Source organism: Aythya marila, assembly GCF_965140915.1.
Source record: "Aythya marila genome assembly, chromosome: 14".
NCBI classification, from domain to species: Eukaryota; Metazoa; Chordata; class Aves; order Anseriformes; family Anatidae; genus Aythya; species Aythya marila.
Window position 1 is genome coordinate 6,387,422 of NC_139055.1, and position 19,634 is coordinate 6,407,055.

General features: G+C 52.2%; 1 protein-coding gene across 2 annotated transcripts in view; it reads left to right on the plus strand.

Annotated features, from left to right (window-relative positions):
- The first annotated feature begins 1,824 nt into the window (after positions 1-1,824).
- FGF18 (fibroblast growth factor 18) overlaps positions 1,825-19,634 on the plus strand; it is a 69,444-nt gene continuing 51,634 nt past the window's right edge. For both annotated transcript variants that reach the window (XM_082771873.1, XM_082771872.1), the window contains exons 1-2: positions 1,825-1,935; positions 2,271-2,307. In XM_082771873.1, the coding sequence (XP_082627999.1) occupies positions 1,904-1,935; positions 2,271-2,307 (69 nt within the window). In that variant the 5' untranslated portion in view covers positions 1,825-1,903. The remainder of the gene's footprint in view (positions 1,936-2,270; positions 2,308-19,634) is intronic.

Consider the following 19,634-nt stretch of genomic DNA (forward strand, 5'->3'; position numbering starts at 1 on the left):
CAGCAGGGGGGGGCTTTTGGGGTCCTGCTTCAGAGAGGTGCAGGGCAGCAGGGAGGGCAGGTGCCAGGCATTGTCCTCCTGATGGCACCCCTGTGGTGAGCTGCTGGTGGGCACGGGGAGCAGCTGAAGTGCTGGTGGTGGTGAGGGGCAGGTTGTGGGGGTGTTGTGGCTGGGAAAAGGTGATGGGGGATTCCTGGTGTCTGCGCTGTTGGTAGGGTCAGAGGAGAGATTATGTCCTGAGGATGCCGAAAGCAACACATCAGGGCCCGACTCATGTCCTGAGGTTGGTCTGGGGGGAGTTCAGATTAATTTTCCAATTGCTCTGAGGTTTGGTGTGTGGGAAAGCTGGGGTGGAGCAGTCAAAGCTCAGGTTTGAAGGGTATGGGGGCTGTGAGAGGGTCTGAGCAAAGGAGAAATAGGGATAATTAGGAATATATTGAATACTTTCCTGACTAAGCTAAGAGCTTTGATTTTGCGAGGGTTTTGACAAACTTAATGCTTTCTGTTACTCCTGGGCCTGAAACTATGAGCTGAAAACCACCGAGTTCTTGTCCAAAGGATCCCTGCTTCAGGGATGAGGAGGCCGCTTGGTTTGTGGCAGAAAACCGGGGGGCAGCTTGGGGTGCCCTGCCCAGGGGGAGAGCAGGAGACGGGTGCCCCTGCGTGCCGCTATCCCAGGGTTTGGGAAGCCCGCAGTTCTGAGCTAGGGTTATGTTCTCACTTAACAAGGTGTTAACTGACGCTAGGCTCTCTTCTGAGAGTTCCAACACGCGTGGAGGTTAACAGCTCCTGGCATTTTGTCTGCCCGAAACCAGCTCTTGGAACCACCCGGGCACTCACCGCGCGCTCTCGACGTGGGAACATTTTATTTTATTTTTTTTCTACTCGATGGGAAGAAAAAAAAAAAAAAAAGGAAAAGAAGGAGAAAGGAAAGGGGACCTGGGGGGTTGAGGGGGGGAGGCCGGCGGGGCTCCTTTGCGCGGCTGCGGTGCTGCCGTGCGGCCGCTGGAGGGCAGGCGAGCCGTGCCGGAGCGCGCCGGGCAGGGCGCTCCGCGGGGACACCCCCGGGGGATGCTCGGGGGGCTGGGGGGGCCGGGGGGGGATGCCCCTGCCCGGTGTGGGTGGTGATGGGGAGCCCGGGGGGGGCCGGGGGCTGCCGCCCGCCCGGTGCTCACCGAGGACGCGCCGCGCTCCCGGCCGCGCCGAGGTAAGACCCCCACCAGGACCCCCCCCCCAAACGGGTGTGCAGCGGGCTGCGCCCCCTCCTCCCCCCCCATTATTTAATTGTTTTCGGGGTTTTCCTCGCGGCTCGGGCTCTGCCCGCTCCGTCGTGCCCCGCTCCCTTTCTCCGTGTTTTTATTTTTTTTTTATTTTTTTTTTTCCTTATTTTTTTTTTTTTGTAATACTTTTCACGCTTTCCCAGCCCTCCCAGCTGGGCTGTGCTCCCCCCTCCTCCCCCCCCCCCTTTTATTTTTCACCGCAGCGGCCGTGCCGAGCGCTCCTCGCGGGGCTCCCCGGCCGGGCACCGCCTCCGCACCCCGCTCCGCTCCGCACCATGCCCGGGGAGGGGGCGCGGAGCCGCGGGGAGGCTTCAGCCGGCTCGGGGCGGGGGGGGGGGGGGGGAGCGGCGGGGGGGCACGGGCTGACGATCGGAAGTTCCTGACAATAAGCACCTTCATCCCCCCCAAAGGCGGAGAGAGAGAGGGAGAGGAGGAGGAGAGACAGGGGGAGAGGAGAGCTGATGCCTGAGCGAGTCACTCGGCGGAGGCAAGGCGGGCGGTACCACAACTTCCAGCGGTGCGGAGCGGAGCGGAGCCTGCCGGCCGGATCGCTCCCATGTCAGGGCGGTGGGGGGCTGCACTCCGCTAGCGGCAAGCCACCGACCTCCCCCTCTCCTCCAGCGATGTATTCACTGCTCTCCGCCTGCACTTGCCTGTAAGGATTACGGCATCTTTTTTTTTTTTTTTTTTTCCTCCTTTTTTTTTTTTTTTAATATATACATATATAAAAATATTTTTATTTTTTTCTTATTTTTTTTTTTAATTGCTTTTCTTTTTCAAACTTTCCTTTTGGAGGCTCCGGTTGCGTTTTCCTCGCGATCAGGTGGGAATGGGGAGCCGAGCCTTTTCATGCGCAGAGCATCGAGCTGCGCCGTTTAAAAAAAAAAAAAAAAAAATCGCAAAGAAAAACAAAGCAAAAAAAAAAAATCCGACTTTAACCATTTTACCGCATCATTTGATCTTTTGTTGCTTTTTTTTTCTCCTCTCCAGATGTTTACATTTCCTGCTGCTGTGCTTTCAGGTACAGGTACGTGTCCTTTCTGTCCTCTTTCGCTTTTGGTTGTAAAAAAGAAACAAAGGCGGCGTGCTGACCTCGGAGTGCCAGGCAGTTTTGGCTGGGGCTTTCACTTTTCTTCCCCCTCTAGTTTTTATAGCCGCATTAAAATGATCCCCACGCCAGATGCTGGAGTGGCACTTGCCCTGGGAGCTGAGCCGCTTTCCAGTGGCCACTCGGTGCTCGGCGGGCTGGGGCGCAGCCGGGCGCCGGTAGCCTGCGTTAGCGGGATCCTCTGGAGTGCATTAGCCTGGCTAATGATGTGAGAGGCAGTGTTGGACTCTCCTCCTCGCACAACGTTGATTGATGCACTTGCCTTGGAATAGCAGGCGCTCTCCTGCTCGCCCTATTTTCATTTTTATTTATTTTTTTCTTCTTCGTAGGGAACTTACTCCCAAAAACTGATACTTTGAAAAACACGACTTTCCCTAGCCAGGAGAAGGAGGCTGCGCGCTCCCTCCCCATTATTCAGGAGAACGCAATCCAAGCCCGATCCTGCCTTTGATCCTGCCTCGGCAGGAACGCAGCCGCTGGAGGAGCACCCGTGGGACGGGGACGGGTGGTCGCTGCCCCCCGGCAGCACTGGGGCTCCCCAGGGTGCTGCTTCCAGGGATGCCCACCTGCGGGGTGGGTAGGGCAGGTGCCGTGTCCCCGTCACCTCCCAGCCGGTGTCCCTTGGGCTGGGGGCTGCTCGTGCCACCCCTGGCCTTGCACCAAGTTTTGGCTAGGGTTGCACCTGCTCATCCTCCAGCTAGGCAGGGTCTGGGCAAAGCATGGTCATGGGTTTGGGAGGGGGCTCCATCCCCCCGGCCAAGCCTAAACCCAACCAGCCCCTTCTCTGCTCCCTTCCTCTAAAAAAAAAAAAAAATCAGATTATTTTTTTCCCCCCTCATCCCCCCTGAAAATTGTGGCTCGAACATAAAACCAGCGGAGCAGCCTCCTCGTCGGGAGGGGTTTCACAGCTGTAAATTACCCTGTGGTTGGGAGGCATTCGTTGCGTTGCTCCAGTGCATTTTTTTGTTGATGTTTTTCTTTTTTTTTTTCCTTTTTTTTTTTTTTTTTTTCCAAACCCGAGGAATAACAGGCTGCGCAGGGCTCGCAGCGATGGCACCCTTTGCAGCAGGGAGACGTTTTTTTGCGATTGTGTGGTAACTGAAGTTAATCAGCCCTCCAGCCCCCTCCCTCTCCCCTTCCCTTCGGTGCTTTTAGTGAATCAGGAAAAGTTTGGCTCTCTGCCTGGAAAGCACTTGCTAAAATCTGATCTCTTACTTCAGCAGCCTTAAAACTTGGGAAGTTATTGGCATTTATACAGTTGGAGCTTGCAGGCTTCCAAAGCAATAAAATAATATAAAAAAAAAAAAAAGTCAGTCCGCGCTCTCGTGCTATTAGAACCATACTTTCTCGATTTTTTTTTTTCTTTTTAGTGCTGATTTTGCAGCATTTTGCGGGATTTGCCGCTCAGCTTCGCCCCGGCCGGGCGCTGCGGGGCCGGGGGGCGGCGGGTCCCGGCGGGTGCCGCGGCGCGAGGCGAGCTCTTACGGCGCTGAGCGTGGGGAGCCAAAACACGAGATTAGTCATACTCAAGGGCCTTCGAGTGAGTGTTTACAGTATTAATGGTAGATGAAAAGATGTGAATGCTGTAAGTTTTTATTGCCCATTCTGTTACACTTTCTTTCTGGATTTATTCACGGGATTACATGTTTTGAGCCTGAATGGGAGCGAGGGATTATAGGATTTCTTTTATAATGATCAGTTTGGGTAGGAGTTAGCCTTTGGTGAACTGGAGCAAATTAATGCATCGCTTAGGTTTAATATTTATTTAGGCTGGAGGAAGTTGTTTGGTTTTGCTTAAAGGGCTCTGCGTTGTGTTGGGGAGGTTTAGGAGCGGATTATATTCTCAGGGTGGATGGATTATATTCGAAGGCCGGCTCTCACCTCCCCTCGTTGCCGTGAGCAGCGGGTCGTCCTGCCTGCTGGCTCCAGCACCGCGCTCCTGGGCTGCTGAGCATCACCCCGTGGCTCTGCATGGGAAGGTGACAGGACCTGGGGCAGTGCCGGGGGTTTTGTGCCCATGGTTCCTCGTGCAGGAGGATTTGTGCAAGGTGGCATCGCCGCTTGCCTGCAGGCTGGAAGCGTCCCCGAAAGCACCAAGGCCCCTGCCTGACCCACGCTGGTGTTTCTACATGGGGAAGCATCACCTGTGGGGGGGTCACGGGGTGGTGAGGACACGGGGGGCTTTGGGAACAAGGTTTAGGCTTGTGGAGGAGTTGGGCTCCTCTAGGGCATCCCATGTCAGAGGGGATCCCAGCTCTGCACACAGCAGCGAGCATCCCTGCGCTGCATCCCCTCCAGGTAGGGCTGTGAGGAGCGTGGCTCTTTCTCCATCCACATCCCCATCTTGGGCAGTTGCTCTGCTGCCTGGGGATGCTGCAGTCCCAAAAGCAGCTCTAGGCAGGAGGGGCAGCGGGTGTCCTTGGGGACACTGGAGAGATCACTTGACTTGTGCAGCTTTCTTTCAGGGATGACCCCATGCAGGTCACTGACTGCTGGCACTTCCCCTTGGCGTTCTCCAGTGGAGTTCTCCCGCTGCTGTCTCGCGCTTTCAGGTGTGATTTGTTCTCCCCGCACTCATCTCTCTGTGCATCCTGGTGCGGTTTTGGGTTTGGTTTTGGGGGCAGCATAGCCAAGAAGCCCGCGATGCATCCTGTGTCTCTGAGCACCCTGGGGACGTGTTACTGTCCATGTGGCTGACGGGTCACCATATTATGCTGGCTCTGGCAGCCCCGAGGATGATGGCATTGGGACCGTGTCACCTTTGGGAGCTCCTCACCTCGAACAAGGCCAGCGGAACCACAGGGGGCCAGGGCTGGGAGCTGCCAGCTCTCCTGGACCCGCGCTGCCTCCAGCGCAGCAGCAGCAGCAGTGCCAGCACGGGCTGCCCGGCCGTGCCGCTCCCCTGCCCCGGTAAACCTCGGCGTGCTCTTCTACACGACGTGCATCTGTCTTAAATTATGGAGAGGTCCCCGATAGGGCCAAATCCTTTGCTCTTGTAGGTTAAGATCCAGCTTTGGAATCTGATCCAGAAGCAAACAGGAGGTCAGAGGAGTGCACAAGGCAGCACCGTGCTATTTTCACATCTGCTGTTGTTGTGTAAGAGGAAGGCTGCTGCGTGCTATGCCAATAGTAACTTATGTTTCTCCTAAGCTCCTGTGCAGCTACAGACAGTTATTGTTTGGGGCTTTGTAAAGTGAGACATGGAGAAGCGTTGCTTCCACACGTTCAGCGAGCCAGATCCTGCGGTCTGGCCGGGCTGCGCGCAGCACATGTCAGAGGCATGAGTCTGCCGAGCGGCAGCGACGGGGCCGCTTCTCCCCCGGCTCTGCGCCGGTCCCTGGGGGCCGCCAGTGCCACCAGAACAAAGCAGGCACGGGGACGGGCTCCGGGGGCTGGGGAGAGATGAGATGCCATGGTTGTCATCTCTGCTCAGCTGGGACTGTGACCATCACCAGCAACTTCAGCACCGAGCTGTCCTGCTGTGCTGCGTTACCCCATGAGCTCCTCCACGGGGGTGCTGACGGGTAGCTTTAGTGGTGCTGGTGTGAAGGACAAAATGTGCTAACGGTGGTCTTGGAAAGGCTGAGAATGGGCTGAGCTCGAGCAGGAAAATCTTATGTTGAGTTTTCTGGTCACAGCAACTCTCAATTATTAGGCAGCGAGAGCTCAGGAGGAACTGCATGAGCAAAACCTGCTGGAGCTGGAAGCGGAGGAGCTCGGTGGTGGGGAGAGCACGGCCCCAGCAGGGGATGGAGCTGGTGGTGCCGTGTGTGCGGCTCCGTGCTCAGGGCTGGGTGCTCGGGGTGGACAAAACACCCACTTGCATGGCTCCGTGGCTGTCCTGCAGCTAGCCTGCAGCCCGAGCAGGCAGGGGCTGACCGCATATTGAATCACAGGTTCTTGTTTTAAATCCCTTGCTCTCAAGGAAATGACCGTGCTTGCTTGCCACAAGTGATTTTTTTATTTCATTATTTTTCCTGCTGACTCACCGCTCTGCTCTAGGAAACGCAGCATCCTGAACCTGCCCCTCGTGCCCTGCTTCTGTCTGGGTCTTTGGAGACGCTCGGGCTCTGGAGAAATGGGAGGCAGCGTGGAGCAGGCAGAGCCAAGCGTGCATGCTTCAGTATTTTGGGGCTTGGTGGTTTCTGTGTGTGTTGTGGCAAAGCAGAGCTGCTGCTCAGATGCTTCCATCTCCAAACATATATTGCGGCTTGCATTGAGCTTTCAAAGCTCTGGAGATGTGCGGGGTGGTTCAAGGAAACAAGGAAGGGCTTGGCCATTGTTGAGGTGAGCGTGCAGGAGAGAATAGTATTTGGGGGGGCGGGGGGTCCAATTTCCCTGTCCACGATAGCTGGACATGCTGTGGGGTTGTAGCTGATCTGTATTTTATCTTCTATATTGCAGCTGGCATGAACAAAACTGGATGGAGGTGAACGATGCTGGGGTTTGAAGGGATGCTTGCTTAACGGCTGCTTGTGCAGCAGCTTGGCTGTAAGGTAGCAAATAAGGACAGAAAAGAGTGGAAGGGGCAGGGCTGATGCTTCCCGAGCACTGTGGGTGCGTTTTTGGATATGGGGATGCTGCTGAAGGCAGGGGGGGCAGCTGAGGGTCTGTCAGAGCTCAGGTGTGATCACCAGCATCGCCAGGACTCACCAGCATCAGCAGCAACCCGGGATGTTTTATTTTGCTGTAGGCTGATAATACCAGGCTGGCTTTCTGTAGGCTGTGATGTGAACACAGCTGAGCAAGTGGCTCTTGCTCCGTGAAGGAGTCTGAACTCGAGAGAAAGTCTCCCCTGGGGTTAAAAGTCCTTCTTCTGGATCTGTGACCTCCTTCCTGGACCCTCAGAGCATTTTTATGGGTCTCTTCCTTTCCTCGGAAGCTGGGAAAACCCCTACTGCGTGCTCTCCTCTCCTCCCTACCAGCGATATCTTCCTGTGCTTTGACTTCTCCCAGATTTGGATGCTTTTGATATCAGTTTTGATAAGAGCAGGTGAAAAAATGTTTTCAGGGAACTGCAATATTTCAGAAGGAGCCATCTGCCTTCTTGTGGTGCCTGTGTGCAGGCGTGTGAGGGCAGACTCCAGCCTGGCTTCCGTGGGCATCCTGACCCCTGCTCGTCACGGGAGGAGTGATGAGGCTCATGGCAGCAGCTCATCTCTCTTGGGGAGCCACCGACCAGCCACGGGGACAAGCAGGGTTTTCCTGTGGGTTTCTGAGCCCCCTGCACCTTTTTGTGGTGGTGGTGGGGCTGGGGTTTGACCCTCTCCTGGCTTTCTGAGGCTCGGTCCTGCAGGTGGGAGCGGGCATTGTGCAGAGCCATGCATCTCCCTGCTCGCAGCATCTCTTGGGACGCCCACTGAGGATTAGGCATCCAGAGAAGTAGCTGGAGGGGAAATAAGAAAAAAAACAAAAAAACAAAAAAAACATAGAAAAGACCGTCTGAGTCTGCCAAAGTATTTTCTTATTGGCATTCAGCAGCCTTGCCATAGCATGAAGAGAGAAAGAAAGGAGAACAGAGAGAGGAAGGAGGAGGCTTAGCCTGTCATGGTCTGCGTGCTTTCTTTTGTGAGAGCTCCTCGCCGCGCCGGTGTCTGCGGTGGGTGGGAGCGGACGTGCCGATCCCCCCGGGGGGGTGTGGGGCCGAGCCCCCGCTCCTGCCAGCTCCCTTGGAGGGCAGCCTCCCCTCGGCCTCCTCCCTGCCTCTCCTGCCTGGGCTGACAGCTGGATTTTGGGCTAAAACGCGTGGCAGTGCTTCCCCCTTAGTGGAGAGACATCCTCCCGGGTGGGCACCGATACGCCCTGCTCGCTGCCCACAGTGGTGTTCCCATGAGCATGCCTGCCTCCTCCTGTAGCCTGCTGGAGAAGGGTTCAGGTGGAGAAATAAGAAATGTGTCGCTCTGCTCCAACACTCCTTGGGAAACGCTTCCTTACGGTGTGACAGCAGCATCCTCTGTAGATAGGTGCTGTTTGCTTGGCTGCTTCGCAGCTCAAGTGGTGCTCACCCCGTCCAGGGTGATGCTGGCAGAGGTGAGCTTTGCTCTGGAGGAAACAGGCAGAGCTGCGGGTGCTGGCTGACCACAGCTCACCCGAGGGTGCTTGAAATGGGATAGAAACTGCTCAGCGGGGAGCAGTGCAGGGCGGGAGGGTGCAGCGGGTCCTGCAGCTGTGCTGCCCAGGAATTAAAGGCAATGAGGCAGAGCCCAGCCCTGGGGCTCGCACCGCACCACCGAGATTAAAGGTGAGGAAGTGCTTTCCTGGGCTGGGCTAATTGGGGCAGATTTGGCTGGCCCTGGGCATCCTAAAAGCCTGCAGGAGAGCTCTGGACATAGGGACAAAATGAGGCAGGTGGAAGCATAGCTCGTTGTCCTGCAGCTTTGCTGACTGTGTGGTTTGGAGGGGCTGCATTCAGCAAACAGCAGGGGGATGGCACCAAAGGGGAGTGAAGTGGGACGCGGTGTGCCCTATGAGCCTCCTGGTAACGTTTTATACCACAGGTCACCTAGAGATTGATCACTAGATCTTGGTGAATTTCCCAGGGCGCTTCATGTTGCATCTGCACAAATACCAGAGCACAGCAATTAATTAATAGTGGATTGCTTGTCCTGCAAGGTATTTCCAGTGCTGTTTCTTCCTCCCAGCTCCTCTTTCTCCTTCTGTGTATTTCTCATCCTCCTGTCTTTCCTGCTAAAATACCATCTTTGGCATCATTTTCAAGGACAGCTTGTTAAAAAGCTGGTGTATCTTTTGCAATATCCTGAGCTACCCTCCTGCAGCAAAGCAGAATTAACACAACTGCAGCAGGCAATGGTGAGCCCATCAAATAACAAGGTTTGCGGTGTGTGCCCTGGGCATAGCTGGTGGGTTGTGTTTCCCCAAACCCTGGGAATACAAATTAGAAAATAGGGTGAAAGTCAACGCTGGTAGAAGGGCTTTTTGCTAATTCTCTGTTGCTATTAATCCATTTGAAGAGTCTTTGGTTGCTGATGAGAATTTGCTCAGACGGCAAGGAGTGGCGTCTTGGTTTGGTTCCTCCCTGCCACCCACACCTGGCACTGAAGTGCTGGGATTTTTTTCCCCCAGAATGGGACTGACCCTGTTTCTGAGCTGAGAACCCCTCCTTCTATGCACGCCTTGGGCAATACGTTAACCGAGCCTCTCTTTGGGCTTGTCCTGTTGAATTATCTCTGCGACAGAGATGATGCTGAACAGATGCTAGTACTGTCTGGATTCAAACCATAAGCAGAATGTTACCCAGTTGTATGAAAGTACCAACCCATAGCTGGTGGGGTGTGCACTCGGTTTCCAGCCACAATTTACAACTGTAAAATGAAAGCTGATTTTCACCCTGTAAGCTGCCAGGCCTTAGGGTTACAATACTGCACGAGCAGCATCAGCCCCTAGCTGTGACGCCGCACTGTAAGACTGCACGGCGCGGGTCTGTATTGATTATCTGTAAAATAAATTATGATGTATGTAGTGCAGGTTTCTGACCCCGTGGTCGTGACCTTACAGCGATTGGTGAGACTTCCGACCAGCTGAGATCAGAACGGCAAGCGGCCCCCCAGCAATCAATAGGAAAGCCAGTGGGGCTGGCTGTGGGGGCCTTTCCTAGGAATACTGTGCTGCGTGTGCCTGGTGCCGTTATCCAGGCGATTCTTTTGCAAACTCTGTCTTGAATTCCATGGGAAGCCCTGTCGGATTTTGCTGCTGCGTGACAAGCTGGCATAACTGCAGGGAAAGACAGTATCATCAGCAAATCTGATGGGCTTGGGGCTGGGCAGGGAGCTGTGGGGCTGCTGGGGGGATTTGTGTGGGGTCGTGCTCGCTTCTGATCCCGCAGTGTGAGCATCGCGGTGATCTGCAGGGGAAGCAAATAGATGGGAATAGTCTGCCAGAGAGGCAGAGGAGTTTCTTTCTGGCAGTTTATATTGAAAGAGTAGATAATATGAATTTAATTGCCCTTTGAATTTAGCAAACAAGAAAATGGAATTTACTTGTGTGGTTCCCGTTTCTGTCTGGGAGCATGATTTCGCCGTAGCGGTGCGTGCCAAGAGGCTGAGTAACACCGGGTCAAGCAGCGGGTTTGTCTAACAAAACCTGCACTAGCTCCGGCTGAGCTCGCAGAGCTGTGACCTTAGCTGGGTGGCAGCCCAGGAAGGAGGGGATCTGTAGGCATTCCCAGCCCAATTGGGGGGCTGTTGGTGCTTTTTCATTGCTGGTCCCAAATGCTGGTGCCGGCAGGACTCCCACCCATCCCGCAGGTTCCCTTGCAGAAGGATGCTCGGTGAGCACAGGGATGGGGACATCTGGGATGAGGCACGGGGCTTTATGGCATCCTGGTGACACAGGCACAAATGCTGGGGTGTCGGAGGAAGGAATCACCAGGGAACCTCAGGCTTTATGGCAGAAAGTCCCTTTCTGGAGGCTGGTGGTGGGTGCAGCAAAGTGTGTTGGGTCTCCTTGGTATAGGCAGGCTGTGCGGGGCTGCAGCAGCCCAAACTTTTTGTGCCTAATGATTATAATACCTCCTTTTTTTTTCCCTATTTGAAACATTTCAAAAAAAGATTTATATTCAGAAACTGTTGAGAGTTGTTCCCTGAAAACAGGAAACCTGCAATGCAAGGTTGATTAGAAACAAACAAAACTTTTCCCGGCTCACCAAAGCGGAAAAATAAGAAATTGTATTTGTCCGGCATTTGCAGTGTCAAGATTTGCGTGCAGGAGCGCAGCTAATAGAGATCAGTACAAATCTTGTATTAGAAAACAAACCATGCTTTCATTTCTGGCCCCAGGCTCACATGTTTGTTATATCTGATCCCGAAGGCAGATTGACAGTTTGGTTTGGATTAAATTCAACACATGGTTTGTACTGTACGTTTGATAAGGCTCAATATTAATCTGATTTTTTTAATGCCATCTTTAGTATATTAGCAGCAGAATTGTCTGTCCTAGGAATATTTTTGCAGTGTAACCATTGAGGAATTCATTTCTGGAGGGAAGATGAAATTACTGATTTTAAAAACTCTCAAGGTTCTACGTAAAGTTGAAACTCATTAACTCCGCTAAGCTTGACATGACCTGGTCAGGTTTCCAGCTATTTTATTAACTGATATAGAGAGAGTTTCCTTTAAATATAGTTGGAAAGGCAGCAGAGGGGGTGGCTGGCTCACTGGGAGGCATCAGAGCAGGTTTCTGTAGTTTTCCCCCCATGCCAAGCACCGCCTTGTTGCTCTGGTTAGCTGGGAATGGAGATCCTTCCCATTTGCACCTGTAGGCTTGTGAGCTCAGGCTTCCTCATGGAAGTTGTTGGCATTGCCAATGTCCATGGGCACCTGAATGCCCGGCTGTGTGGCGTCCCAAGGGTGGGCTTCCAGGTGCATTGGCCTATTAGGTACAAGTAGGTGTTTATTTGTACATTATATATTTGTTATGTTGATAAACGGGCTTCGCTCCCTACTGCAAAGCCTGTTAAGCCCAAGTCATTCGTCATTGCTCAGCTCACTAGAAAGGAAGCGGGGGAAGGAAACATCCAAGATTTGGGAAGGAGGAGGGCTGAACGAGAAGAGAAAAAAGGCAGGGGAGGGATTGCTAGTGGCCTTTGAAATCCGCGGTCAGCAGCTGTTGGTCTGGGAAGGCGGCTGTGAAGCTCTGCGCTCGCTGCAGGAAGCAGGAGCCCACTGTGGCTAGTCCTGGGGTGAGCTCGGTCCCACAGCTCGTGCTTGCAGTGGGGACGGAGGTTGGCCTTGTCCCATGGGTGCCCTCGTTTTGCAGTGGGGTGCTGTGTGCTGCCCGCAGCCGTCGGCGCTGGTGAGCCCGAGGTGTCCCCAGCCTGATGCGGAGCACGTCGGGCTCGCGTCCGCACAATCAGACTGGCCCCTTCCTTCCCTGGCAGCCGAATGGTTTATTGATTTCTTTGGCCCGCTTGCCCCCACCTATTCAGAAATAATGACCCTTCCACCCCAACTCTAAATCATCCCAGCCTGGCTCACCCGTAAAGCCCTCTAATCTTTTTGGGTTGTTGTTGGTATTTATGCTTGTGGAGGTTTATGATCTGTCGGCGCTGGCTGCTGAAATGCTTTATTTATCCATACTCTGGGCCACACAGGGAGCGTCCTTATTCTGGTATCATGTTCAGGATGCTGTAGTTAAGGTTTGTGTCAGCACTTCCATGCACAAACCTTGTTATTCAGGGGTTTTGCAACTCTGTGGAAAAGAAAACCAGCAACCTGGCAGAGGGATCGAAGGCTCAAAGGCGCAGATGAAAACCCAACAACCCACTGCCCATTTAGGGATTATTAGATGGGCAACCTCTTTCCTCAAGGAAAATAGCCAAAAACATCCTCCTCCTTTGGTTGGATTTTTTAAAAAGAAAACCCTCTTTTGTGTGCTTGTATTTGTGTCGGATGGGGAAAACACAGCGAGGTGAGGCGCAGACTGGAATCCTCCCCAGATAGTTAAAAATAAACGTCCAGCCCATTCAGAACAAAACCAGCCCACTCCAAACAAGTCGTCTGAGCGCTGCTGAAGGTGGAGCACTTGGAAGAGCACATCAGTGGTGCGTGCCTTGTCTCACTTGTCTCATCCAAGGGCTGGGTTCAGCAGGCAGAGTTGTAGAGATGCAGTACTCAGGACTGCCTAGCTAGGTATCAGCTTGAAAAAATAGGAATAAAAAATGAAAAAATAGGAAGAAAAAAGCCACTCCACTTTCAATGGAGCTTCCCTTTGCAGCTTCTTGGGTTCCTAAGACACGGTTTACATCCTACCTCTGCATGGTGCTGTCCAGGAGCAGGCTGTGGGGCAGTTAGCCAGGTTCCCATCCGATCTGCAGGGGGCTGGTGGCTGCAGAGGACGTGGGGTGGCTGCTGCTGCGTGCCTTCGCCCAGCCACGTCCTGCCCGCTGCTCCCGACAGTAGGCAACACTCTGTGTAAGCCTGATTTATTGCCACGTTAGCACGGGAGCTGGTGGGCTTATAAATTACTTGGAGATCTCTTGATAATATAGGGAGCGTGGTGTAAACAGGGGAGATAATGGAGCTTGAAAATAACTTTTGGGGAAAGCAAACTTTCCGTGCTGTTAGCAGATACGTGGTGCTGGCTGTGCTGGAGGAAGAGCGCAGAGTAGCCCAGGCAGGGTATTTTTTATTGCTCTCTCTTTATGGTTGATGGGTTTTGCAGGCAGAGCAGAGTTGATAACTCCGAGTAAAAAATGCCTGCAGAGCCCGTTATCCCAAGGCAGCAGGCTCGGGGGTGATTTGTTTAAGCAGACTTGCAAGCAGGAGCAGGCAGCGATAAATACCCTCGGGCTTCATCAGAAAGGAGACGCTGTGGCAGCAGGGCTTTAAAGGGAAGCCGGGAGCACCAAATGCATGCTCAGTGCTCCTGTTAGCACTGCCCATCATGCCAGCTCAGTACCTGCTAAAGTAGTGCTGCAGAGGGGCTTGTCTCACCTCTGGGATGGTGGCAGCAGGTTTGCAGTGTGCTTTGAGATGGGATGGCCCTGGAGAAATGCTCTTAAGAGGAAAAGGCAGTTGTTAGTGAAAATCAATTAAACTCATTAAATAGAACTGGGTCTTCCCAGGTAAGCAGATTTGAAGAGATTTATTTAAAAGTAGTAACACATCTTCAAATGGAAACTGGATCTGTCCATCGCCTGCTTCAGCAGGTTCCTGCAGGGATGTCTTTGGGGTTCAGAAAGCTCCGCTGTGCGGCACGGTTCATGGAATTGCTTTGTTTGCCTTGCGAAACCTTACAGCAAGATCAAGGCAAAATATCTCCCACACAAAGATGATGGAAACTTTACATCTTATGTTTCAAATAAGTGAATTACTGATCAAAATCAGCTCTGGAAAGCCCTGTTCCAGAAATAACTTGCAAGATTTTTGCAGATAAAGAAATTTCTCATGTACACAGGCAGAGGATTATGCGGGACAGACCCTAACATTGCAGGTGCTTGGTCACGGTAATGTGGGGAAAGGAAAAGGAAACTCATTGGCAAAGTGTGTGGCTGAAACAGGTGCTCAGCTCCACGGCTGTGACTTCATAAATTGCAATTTATTTTTAGGCGAATTGCTGGTCTGCTCCACTTTTCACCCTGATTAATCTTCCTCCAGTGTTGTTACCACAGGACCTTGCTTTATCCAAGTCCCTGGTGGCTGTGGAGAGCTCCAGGGGCTGGTTCCTGCAGTGCTGTGCGGGGTCAGGCTGAAGAGGCTGCCCCAGGCTGGGCATCCCCACTGGGCATTGACTTGTCTCTGAAAGAGATCAGCCCAGAGAGACAGGGCTTCTCTCCCTCAATAACAGGCCTCATCAGGCTGGTATTCAGGAAACACACTGGGGCTGCTGTGCATTACCAGTTTCCAGTGATGCTTTGGTAGTTTCCATAAAATGGATTTGATCCTTGCCTCGAACCTGCAGACACCTCCATTCAGAGCAGAGACAGCAGGAGTGGAGGTGATCCTCAGCTGCAGGCACCTGTAGGAAAACAGAAACAGAAAACAGAAACTTGAGATGTAGGGAGGGAAGGGGACGAGTTATACGAAGGCTTTGGCATCTCAAACAGCTAATGCCAGCCTGTCCAAAAAGTAGGCGTGAAAAAATAAAAATCGCATGCAGGCTGGCAGAGACGAAGGTAAGGCAGAAGGGAGGTATCGGCAGCACAAATTAATTAGCTTCCCAGTGAAACGGCTCCTGCAGTTCCAGAAAATCCCCAGATTGGCCTCCAGGTACTGTTAGATGAATTAACCCTCCCGTCCTTGCCCACAGCTGTTTTCTTACATTCCAGAGCTGTGTAGATGCTGCCGAATCATGGGGTGACACCTGAGCAGGTCCCTTTCCACTTGGCAGCTGTCCCATGTCAGGTCATTGTGTTATCTTGCCAGAATAAGCAGGAGTGGGACTGTCTGCAGCTTAGTGAAAGGTTTCCAGAGGAAATGTGATAGAGGAGAAGTGGCACAGGATAATTCGATAGGGTCTCCAGCATCCTCGCCGCTGAATCAGCAGAGAAATGGGAGCTGTGTGCTTTTGGAGAAGCCACCTTTCACGTGAGATGGGTGCTGGTGGCTAATAGCTGTCTCCTTGGGCAGTAGCTCCCATCTCTGTTTCCTTTGTAAATTCAGTAGAAAAAGGAGTTCTGGAAATGCTGCCCTAAACTTGTGTGTGCTGTCAGCAGTTGCCATGCTTTACCCTAGAGGGAGTTGCTTTTCTGCAGTGGGAGCAGGGACCTGTGTGTTCCTTGGACGATGTCAAGGGACGGGGATGAAAGGAGCTACCTGGGTAAACACCAGATCCCTGCTGCTGTGCTGCCACTGCAAATATTTATTTCTTTTCTGGGGAGATCGGTCTCTGGTGATCGTCTGTCTCCTCCTGACAGTGGTGTTTTACTGAGCATCACTTGCATTTCCCATGTCTTGGGCTTTTGCTACTGTTTTCGTGGAGGTCCCAGCGGGGCTGGCATTGAGCAGAAGAGCCAGAGATGTTACTTTGGACCCGATGGGCTTGTGCTTTAAAGCGTCACTGTAACTCCTACAGAGGAATGACTGCCTTTTTCCAGGGTTATCTGACCTGTTTCAGGGTAGTGTGCTTGGGTTTCTTCTCTTTACTGCTGCAAAACAGCAGGCCACACAGGTTCATGCATGGCTGGAGCATCTGCCCCAGAAAGATGTGCCTGCTGATGGAGGGGAGGAGAGAAAAGCTCAGAACTGTTTTGAATTTGTTTTTTTTTTTTTTTTGGTATCATTTGAAGAGATGAACAATTTGTTTGTAAGTATTTTTAGTGGGGTGTGTGTGTAGCTTTTGTCCCAGAACACCCTGCATTGAGGACTGCCCTGGTTTCCACCTCAGCCTGCTGGCGTGGCCAGCCCGGGCTCCTCTGCTGCTGTGTGCCAAGCGGGGCACTGCAGCTGCTCGAGCCAGGCATGTATTTGGGGCCACACGGCCAGCAGCACCCTGGGATGGGCAGCAGGGCAGGGGCAGCCCTATTGTTGTTGTTTTTGCCTTTTGTAGAGATGCCCACGCTTTTTGTGAAGGCATTCCTTGTTGTTTGGGGGCAGTTGTTTGCTGCTTCTGGGTCTGCTTCAAAATCGCCTCCTTCATGGCTCCTGGTGCAGGTGATCTGTGCGTGGGCTCAGGGGTTTCTGTGCTGCTGCCGTGCTGGGCACCAGATTTGCTTGGTGAGTGCGTTTTAGGCTGAAGAGACTTGGCATTTTATTCTCCAGGTTTTGTTTTCTGAATGCACATTTCAACTGTTCAGAAACACTGAAAGACAACTACTTGCAGCAGTCTGAATTGCTGGCTAGTTTTCATTCCTGCATATCAGGGCAGTTTATTTCAGCGTGAGTATTTTCTCCCTAATGAAAAGAAACATTTTTGTTGTCGTTGTTGTTAGCAAAGGCAGTTGTAGTATGGCAAGCTCCCCGAATCCAACGGCTGGTGTTGTGGATCCGGGATTTCAGAGGTTGACTGAGGCTGTTTTGCAAAGCCTGGTTACTGTTTTCTTTGCAGCAGTATCCATGCCACGAGGGAGGGCTGCTCTGGTGATGGCAGGGGCACATAAGCATGAATCTACTTCCAAAAAATACATCCTGGTGCTAGCAGTGGTGGCAGTAGCACAGAGCCATGGGTCACCCGTGGCTCCTGCAGAGCTTGGAGCATGTTGCCACTGATCAGCTAGGAGCTTCAGCTTGTTGAAGTGATGGTGCTTCTGCTATCTCCTATGCCTACAGTGACAGTGCCATACTGTGTCTTGCTCACAAGTCCCATGGGACCCACTTTCAGTGACGTCCCTGGCGCTCTGAAAGCCAGCGCAGTCGGTCTGAGCTGGGAATGTAGAGTGTGTGGTGAATTAATGAATGCCGAAACTTCCTCCTGTGAGTGCACCCTGTGGAAGGCACGGTGGGAAGGTGGGAAATTGTTTTGGGTTTTGTTTTGCCCTCATTGAACTTGCAGGTGTCGGAAATAACTGTGGTGAAGCTGCAACAATAGGAGCTTAGCTATTGCCCAGCAAAAACCATCTGGGGAATAATTAAAGCAGGAGATTTCAGTGTTAAAGGGGAGTACTTTGGAAAGCTCAGGCTTGTGAAAGCAGTGATTTTTGCAGATCATTACTGTTGGGAAGCCTGTTGTAATGTAACGCATCCTCTAGAGCCAATCCTGTCTTCTCTGCAAGGGCTGCATGGCACAGGCTGGGTTTAATCTGCATTGTGGGAAGCATCCAGAGCACTGTAAGTGCAGTGAGGTCATGGTCCCGGTGACATTTAAGTGCTTCACAGGGCTGGCACCACAGTTTGGGTTGCCATGATCACACCCTCTCCAGAATGGAGAACTAGAGTCACTTAACAAATTCATATTTCAGGCTTCCACCTGCAATGTGGTGAATCTATTTTTTTTTTTTTTTTCCTAGAGAACCTAATTGCTATGAATGATGCTCTGAGCTGCAGAGCTGAGCTCCTGCAGATCCACCTGGGTGCGCAGAGTCCTGCAGTGACTCCTCAGAGCTGGCCCTTCCCTGTGACATCCTGGGGAGAGGAGATGCCAGAGGGAGGGCAGCGCAGGAGGACTTGGTTTTAACGTCCATTGCTGAGACCTTCCTTGTGCTCTGTTTTCATGAAGCTGCCACGAGCTTGTGCAGCGCCAGGTCGGACCTGTCACCGCTGACCTTCCAGCAGGGAAGGCTCCCTCGCAAATGCTGGGCAGCGGCTGCTGGAAGGCAACTTTCTGCCAGTAACAGTGGAAGTCAGGAGGACCACCCAGTTCTGATAAGGGCAATTTAGAAAGGAAGGAGAAGATTGTGAAAAGAGGGGCAAAGGGGCACAAAGGAGGGGGGGGGGGGGGAGAAAAAGAACAAAATGAAGATCAAGACTGCTGTTAAACACACTGCCTGCGAGGGAGGTCTTGATCGTGCCTTTTCTAATCTAGAGCCAGCAAGGATTGCATTAACAGCTTCAACGCCATGGAACAAATTAATCCCTGATGTAATTGAAATCGGTGAGGTCTCACAATAGGTGAGTTTGACCCAGTGGGATAGAAATAGAACAAGTATTGGAATGAAGTAGTGAAATGAAGTCACACTGTTAAGACACTGGTATTTCATTCCTAGAAACAAAGGCCAGACAAATGCAGAGAATACACGGCTCTGCTGGGCATGGTTGAAAGCTGCTCAATAATATCAAGCTTTGAAGGGATATTTCTGTGCAGGGAGGAAGTATGTAGGAGAGATATAACAAGCATTAGAAAGAAAGACAAAGAAAGAAAGGAAGAAAGAAAAAGCCCTGCTTGCTCATTGACTGGTAGCTGTAGTAAAATTAACACCAATCCTGAAGAAGAAGAAAAAATTACAACTGGAGAAAAATAAAAAGTTAAGGTCTGAATTGTGTTTACAGAGAATCTAGTTATGGTAAAAGGCAGTGTCCTGCAGATAGCCATGTGGTTGAGATACATGGGAATGGTTTGCTTTGGTTAATGGAGGTAATGGGAACTGATCCCATGGGGAAAGAGGTTCCTTATGGTCCTGGTAGCTCAGTAAGCAGGAAGCTCAGTCTTGGTCCCTTTGGCACTGCCATGTTGTGGCACAACGCAGGCTATTGTGGAGGGAAGAGTGGATGCTGAAGGGGTGGGCTTGCCCTTGCATATGGTTGAGCTGCTGCTTTTGGTAATGTATTAACAATGTCACTTGCATTGCAGGTAGTGAACTGGTTTTGAATCAGTGAGAACAGGCAGATGGAGGGATGTGGAGGATGCTGCTGGTGGTGTATGTCTGATAGAACTGCACTGCAGCAAAACTTGGGTGCTGAGCTTTGCTCCGGTGGCAGCGCTGGCTGGAGAGGCCTGGTCCTGCCAGCCTTCCCACCCCTTTCCTTTCCCGGTTTTACACAGCGTGGCTGTTTCTTTACATCATTAATCAAGGCTGAAACCCTGTTCTTCCCCAGACTGAACCATTTCCCTGGGTGGAACGAGTTTAAAATGTCACCATCTAGCAAATGGTGCGTTTTCACAGTCCTGGCTGAGATTCAGCCCATCATCAAAAGGAGAAGCTTGGTTTTCTCGAAGGCATCATCGTCTTTCTCTAGAAAGCAGCCAAGTACTCAGTGATAGGCCATAAAACATTTGCTTCCTCAGGCCTTCTCAGGTTCCAGTTTTTTGGCACTTCCTCGTGGTTTTGTGCCGCACTCAGCAATACTGCCGTCCGGCATCGGGTCGGTGGGCACTTTGCTTTCAGACAGGCAGAGGATGCCGAGGGGGGCAGCCGG